Genomic DNA, 7412 nt, shown 5'->3' on the forward strand with positions numbered 1-7412 from the left:
TTATTCATTTTTTTAATCGAGCTGATATATTTCATAAGTTCTTATTTATTTATTTATTTATTTATTTATTTATTCCAGTGCATATGTTTACTGACTTTATATTCCAGCAGTAGGCAGTAGGATAAGTGTACCTCGGGATTAATAATACCTAATTTAAAAGTTGTGTTGGAGCAATAGCGTAGGCTGAAACAGTCTTTTCTTGAAGCCAGTTGTCTGCCTGTGTCTATTTATAGCCTGGAACTGGAATAGAACTTGCACGAGTTACAACAGTGAACTGGGAATTGGAATAGTGGAGCGCTTATCGCAGGCGCGCGCACAGACAAAAGCACAAGGGACTGTGGATTTCAGTTCGGTTCCGGACGCGCTTTCAGAGATCAAACATGCCCACGAGCCAAAGTCGATCCAGGGCGAGAAACGTCCTGAACAGGCCCGAGTTCATGTCCCTTCACCACCAGCCAGTGCGAGCTACGGAGACTCGATCGAGCACGCGCAGGCCGTCGTACAAAGGCCAGGGGCAGGTGCAGGGCGGCGAGGCGCAGCAGGACGCGGCGGAGAACTGCAGAGAGCGCAAAGAGTTCCCGGAGGAGGACTGCATGCAGCTCAACCCGTCCTTCAAAGGCATCGCCATCAACTCGCTGCTCGCCATCGACATCAGTCTGTCCAAAAGGCTCGGCGTTTGCGCGCGCACCACCTCGTCCTGGGGCAGCATGCGCGCGGTGGTCAATTTACTGGCGCTGACCGGTCACGGCATCCCGTGGATCTTCGGTACCATCGTGTGCCTCACGAGGAGCAACACGCTCGCGGGGCAGGAGGTGCTCGTCAACTTGCTGTTAGGTGGGTTATATATTTTTTAACAATGTTTTATTATTATTATTATTATTATTATTATTATTATTTTTATTATTATTGGATTGTGGGCCATCCCAGATGCATGTAACATATGTCTTTTTCACCCAAGATTGTGTATTTTGATCAAGTTTAAGTTGAGGGTTAAAGCTGAAGTATGTGATTTATTGTCTGTGCGTTTTAAAAAATATTTTTTCCATCCTGATAGCAATCTGTAAATCAAAATGTGTTATAATAATTATAATCATAACGATAATAATAATAAAATTACCTGTGGCAGCTGCAGGCCTGTACCTCTACCTGCTTGTCTGTACTTCACAACCTGTCCACATGCTCAATACAGTCTTGATTTGCACATGAGGCATCTTTAATTTTACACAAACAGCTAGCTAACTGCACAAAATAAAGCAGAGAAACTTACATAAACACCCACAAGAGCTTGCACCGCTAAACAAAGACATAAAAGACAGAAATCCATGTCCTCTCCAGAGGGATTTCTCTCAGGGTCTCCTCCAGCTGTATTCAGGCAGTGGGCCTTCATGTGTGCCTGGCTTTGGAAGGAGACGCAGGGGGTTGGATTGTTTTTTTTGTTTGTTTATTTTTATTTTCTGGTTATTTATATACAAAACTGCTTTCGACAAAATGACCTAATCCAGTTTTAATTCTACATTGAAAGAGCAAGTTCAGCATGTGATTAAAGATACATGTACCTGTAAAAGTGTACAATATATCGTCTCTCAGAACAAAAATGTATTCAATCAGTATGTCTTATGTCTGCAAAAATGTCTGGAGAGCTGAAAGTACAATCCTTTTCAGAAGTTTAGGTTTAACTTCTTTTGGTGATTTAGCACACCACCTACAGGGACAAAATTAAAGCAGATATTTGTGCAAAAAAATCAATGTATTTGCTGAATATAATACTGGAAAACAACACATTTTACAGTCATTTTTCATTTAAGACCAAGTGTTAAGTCAAAATACACCAAGTTTAGGTTTAGTAGAAAATTCAGTTGTCCAGTTTTGAATCACTTCACAAGATTCTGTTGAATTTCTACGTGAGATGAAAAATCTTCAGGTCTTTAATGCACAAATGATATAAAATAGGATTTGTGTGGGTGTTATTTCACAAAAATTATTATGATTCAGTTTTTTTACAGTTTTATTATGATAGCATTCAGTTTTCAAATTGTGCCATATATAATTGTATATTTCATTTTGTTATTACATATAACACAAGTCCCAGAATCCCCATTCCAAAAGAAACAAATAACAACAATAAATGTTAACAAACTATGATTAATACAGAATGATTTTTGTTTAGCATTAATAACAGCAATTGGCTAAATCCAGATAGACAAGATAAAATATGCTCTGACCCAATATGCAGTTGGTACTGACAGGTTGTAGTGATATGCAGAGACATAATCACAACTTGCTTAGAAAATATGTCCACTACTCATTAGGATCTTTTAAAAAATACATATTAAGGATGGTCAGTGAATCATTTTATTAGAACAGCTGGTAAATAAGCAAAGCTGGAAATCATCATCACTCCCCTGGAGTAAGCACGTCTTTGTGTAGGATTAGACTGTGATAAAATGGCAATCATTTTGGATAAATGTTCTTATTGGGTGAGGAGGATGCTGTCAGTTTTGTAGGTCAGTGGCTAAGTGAATGCAGGAGGAATTCAATGGGTTTTATCTAAAAGTTATTGTTGTTGTTGTTGTTGTTATTATTATTATTATATATTTATGTTGTTATTTTTACTTACATTTGGCTCTTTTAACAAATACACCCATAATTCATTCTTCAGCCTCTTTTTACCATAAGAATTAAACAGGATGGGTCTTTAACTGTGCCTTTAAGACTGGAAATACCTCTGTTCTGATTGGCTGACCCATATTCTGGGCAGTGAAAGCAGAAACACTTCGGTGAACCCAAGGAGCTACTGTGGGCTGAAAAGGTGGTTATATGTATATTATATGTTTTTGTTTATGTTTTCTTTTTACATTTTTTATGACATTCCAAAAATGAAGATTTTTGTGTTTTTGCATGCTATATTAAACGCTTTTTTCATTATATAAGCCTTTTAAGTTAATAAAATGTTGATAAACATAGGCTGTCATATCCCACATCTGATTATATCCACAAACTAACAAAGCCTCTTCTACTTGCAGCTCTCTTATTGGATATTATGACAGTGGCAGGGATACAGAAGTTGGTCAAGCGCAAAGGCCCCTATGAGATGTCACCTAGTTTCCTGGACTACATCGCCATGGATGTGTACTCGTTCCCTGCAGCTCATGCCAGCCGGGCAGTAATGGTGGCCAAGTTCCTACTGGCCCACTTGGTGCTGGCGGTCCCTCTGCGAATCCTGCTGGTTCTGTGGGCTGTGCTGGTGGGCATGTCTCGTGTCCTGCTGGGACGACACCACCTTTCAGACGTGGGATGTGGCTTCGCTCTGGGATTTCTCCATTACACCCTGGTGGAGATGGTATGGTTGCCATCCAGCACTTGTCAGACTCTCATCTCCATCAGCACGCTCAACTGGAGCCCCTTTTATTGATCACTGCAGCCTCTAGAACTTCTAAACAAGAATCGAAACCTCTCTGCTCACTGTGGAGTGGAAAGCATGAGCACATATTCTGAGAGAAACTAAAGTCTTAGGGAAAGGTGGTTGGTAACTAGTTACATTAACTTAAGTATACATGCTTTCACATAGTATTATTCTGACGGATTTGTACTTTCCCAAGTTTTTTTGTGCTAATATTTTTACTTAAGTATATAAGTAGGTAAAGGAATCTACTTTTTGCTCTATTACATTTTAGTCATTAAAATTTATTCTATTGCTCAAAAGCATCTACACATGCACATAAACTCCTCAGGGCCTGTGCCAAACATCAACAATGGGGTGTAAAGTCCCCAACATTGAAGTACATAGCAGTGATGGAGCTTTAAGGGAACTGTGTTTGTGGATCTGGAGCTTTAAAGGAGTGGCACTTGTGATCCAGAACAAATAACCGAAATCAGTTCCTGACCTTATTTGTGTGTATGTGGCTACAAAAACAATAAATCCTCCAAAGGAGAAAAACAGAATTAATACTCTTAGATTTCAAAGCCACCCTTAGAAGCAAAGCCTATGCAGTGTATTTTACTACTGCACAGTGTTTAAAGCCAAAAAAAGTCCATGTAACATGTACAGAGTACAGTAGGTAGACTGATTTGATTTGCATTAAACCGCTATGAGTGAGTGAACATTGCTCAGGGATATTTGTAACAGTAACATATTAAAATATTTTGAAATTGAATACCCTTTGTCTAAGAAAAATAAATACCCCACAGATATCAATACTAATCCAGGAACTGAAGTTTCCTTATATATATCCTGTGAACTCACATCATTTCCATGTCAGACAAACTTGCTCCACCTCCATCCCATCTCCACCATTTTTCTTGTTTTCACCTATCCAACGTTGGGTTTGGCTTTCTACACATTCTGAAGCCACCCACAAATATATCTGAGTTCACCTCTCCCTGTCAGCCATTACGAGCCTAGTCCTTACTAGCAAAATGCATATATGCTGTACAAATGACCTTGCTTCAGGAGGCCCACGCAAATGTCTGAAATACTACAGAAAGAAGCATCATCTTATTTTTATTTAATGGATATTCATTCATTCATTCATTATCTGTAAGCGCTTATCCAATTCAGGGTCGCGGTGGGTCCAGAGCATCCGGAGGAAACCCACACGGACACGGGGAGAACACACCAACTATTTAATGGATATACAATGCATAAAACAACATAGACAGCACTTTAATAACTATTCAGAGAATCAGTATGTTGTTCAGTTTCAAACATGCCATTTGTACTATGACTGTTTGCCTGAGCTGTGAAAATGAATTAGACACTCTTATAGACCTATTTTTATAAAATAATTAACTATTAAAAGGTGCAGTATGTAATGTACACTAGGGCTGCACAATATTGTATTGGATGAATAAGTGTACAATATGCAGGTGAGTCTCTGTCCTATCACTGTTTAATTGCATATATTGCACTAAAAGTAATAACTAAAATTAAATTACTGCCTTAAAGAGGAATTTTTTTTATATATTTTTCAAAATGTCTGCACAACTAAACAAAGTGACGTGGTCGTGAGAGGAAGCATTTAATGCCTCTGCAAATGCCTCACATGAAGTTGATATATGAAAACATCTGAGAATTTTTATTGCAGTTGTTTCTGGCCTATAACATAGTATAACATAGCTATAGATGCATTTATAGCTGGTAAAATTAAGACAAAACATTTGCTCAAAAGAAAATTATTTTTAAATGACAACTGTTTTATCTATAAATATATGCAAAATCTCAGAACATGCATAAATATTCATTGGCTATATGTATTAGGTAGATACATAATCTGATGTCCTCTGATGTCTATCAGTACCACTATATAAAAAAATCTATGTTCTGTATGCTGCATCAAATCAAACCATAAATCATAATTCAGAATTTCTTATCTTCATTTTTTCGCTTTACCCTTTATTTTTTTTATTCTGTAAACGTGACCTTTTCATTGCTGTAAGATAATTAGCTCCATTTGGATATACCTTGTTGAAACCCCCAGTATCATTCAGCACTGCCTATACTTATAATTGCAGAAGACAGCTAAATCTAAGTGTGTCTGTGTGTGTGTGTGTGAGAGAGAGAGAGAGAGAGAGAGAGAAAGAGAGAGAGAGTGAAAGAGAGAGAGAGAGAGAGAGAGAGAGAGAAACTAGCTTTAAATACTTCATTTTTAAAATGTAAGTAAACATTGGTATAATCTCAGTATGAATTAATGATATTTTTAGTTTGGAATAAAATCCTGACGGTCAAACAAAAAAAAGCTTTTTGAATATCTTTGTGAATAAAGATATTTGTTATTAACTTGTTGTGAATTTTTATTTATTTATTTATTTTTCTTTTTTTGATGTAGGGGGGGGGGGCGGAGTCGAAAATTAAGATGGTATGTTTCCTTTACAACATACTCTATTTTATAAAACCACTCTGAATTATTATTTATATCTCAGTGACTGAATTTTACAGGAATCTCTGGAAAATGTGTAGAATTTTTATTATTATAAAACATCTCTAATTCTGCTCCTGTACTGCACTTTTCACTCTTATAACAAAGACTTATTGTTGGCTTTTAACATGTATTAGTTCATGTGCAGCTACACAAAAAGTGCAAGAAATTACTCCACTGACACTCAATGACTACACTGACTGGGCTGCTGAACATTTCACCAGCTGTCTTTGTCAGTTTGTATCCCCTCTTGCATTCATGGTGATCATATAACTCTGCTAGAGTTAGCCCCTGACTCAGCAGGCTATAAATACAAAGAGTCGGGCAGTAGGGCATGCCATGATCTTTTCTGACTTTCAGTTCTGGTCACTGCAGATTGACAGAGCTGAAATCATTACTGACAGAAATCATTAGAGGATACTGAAGTATCAAAAGCTCATGTCATGGTTTCAAAAGTCACATAAAAATATCATTACTAAGTGTTTCCTATAAGCAATAATCTGAATATATAGATATTTATAAAATTGAAAAATGTTTTAAGATCTTAACAAAAAGACTAATGTCACTGCACTGGTTCACAACAGTGGTTTTTCATTATTAATTAATTGTAAATTAATTGGTTGTATTACAGGAAGCTATGTTAATTTAATTATTAATGTAGCCTATTCAAAGATTGTCCATGTGTGAATGCATGGTGCCCTGTGATAGACTGGCACTCAGTTCAGAGAGTGCCTGCCTTCTGTCCATTGATTCCAGGTAGGCTCCTCAACCACCACGACCCTAAACACAATAAAGCATTTACAGAAAATGAATGATTGAAAGAATATTCAGCAATGTTCATTAAATTTACAAAGTTACTTCCAAAACATAAATCCCCTAAACCCATTAAAGAGGCTGAACTCCACACCTCCACATTCATTAGTTTTATTCATGTTTATGTGATTTGATTCCTTAGGGATTTGACATAAGAAACCTGTCTGAATCCTGCAGTTTCAAAGTGGAAATGCTCAGCTATGGGAGTGGCTGCTTATTACTATTATATACTGTGGTATAATTGGTGTGAATAAATATGTATGGCCCCCTATCTGATTAAGTAATAATTAACCCATGCAAAAAAGGCTGGAAAAAGCAGTGCCTCTCTCTGGGGTTATTGAGATTAGCAGCATGCAGCTTTGAGTCTAAATTCAGAGTTATATTTAAAAAATAATCACCTGTTGATAGTAACCTAAATAAAATGTGTACATTAAACCTAAAATGTATATAATCGGTCATTTAAAAAAATTCTAACAGTTCTCTCTCACAAAAAAAAATAAAATAAAATGCTGCGTCCCAAACCCCACAGTGCCCTACTGCTCAGCGTGTCCCTGCTCTTCCAATAGGACCGCAGCCGCTAGTGTAGGGGGCGTACTGCATCAGTTTGTGGATTTGAACACGACCAAAGTCTCACTCTACTGCCACGTGCTTGACGTCTGATTTACGTAATTTTCGTATTTCCGT

At 37.2% G+C, this 7412-nt stretch overlaps 1 protein-coding gene across 2 annotated transcripts; it reads left to right on the forward strand.

Moving 5' to 3' along the window:
- The first annotated feature begins 380 nt into the window (after positions 1–380).
- LOC136679649 (inactive phospholipid phosphatase 7-like) lies at positions 381–3413 on the forward strand. Of its 2 annotated transcripts, none has more exons than XM_066658294.1 (2): positions 381–834; positions 3024–3413. In XM_066658294.1, the coding sequence occupies exons 1-2, from the start codon at positions 381–383 to the stop codon at positions 3410–3412; spliced, it is 843 nt and encodes a 280-aa protein (XP_066514391.1). In that variant the 3' UTR covers position 3413. The 2 variants fall into 2 exon arrangements, with proteins under 2 accessions (XP_066514391.1, XP_066514390.1); XM_066658293.1 differs by having other exon boundaries at positions 381–829; positions 2965–3413.
- Positions 3414–7412: the final 3999 nt, after the last annotated feature.

This window comes from Hoplias malabaricus, chromosome Y (genome assembly GCF_029633855.1).
Source record: "Hoplias malabaricus isolate fHopMal1 chromosome Y, fHopMal1.hap1, whole genome shotgun sequence".
In the NCBI taxonomy this organism is placed as follows: domain Eukaryota; kingdom Metazoa; phylum Chordata; class Actinopteri; order Characiformes; family Erythrinidae; genus Hoplias; species Hoplias malabaricus.

Excerpts from the sequence above, each read along its gene's own strand:
- LOC136679649 (XM_066658293.1), top strand. The coding sequence starts at position 381 with ATGCCCACGAGCCAAAGTCGATCCAGGGCGAGAAACGTCCTGAACAGG. Across the intron at positions 830-2,964 it reads GAGGTGCTCGTCAACTTGCT|GCTGTCATATCCCACATCTG; the intron begins GTTAGGTGGGTT and ends TGATAAACATAG.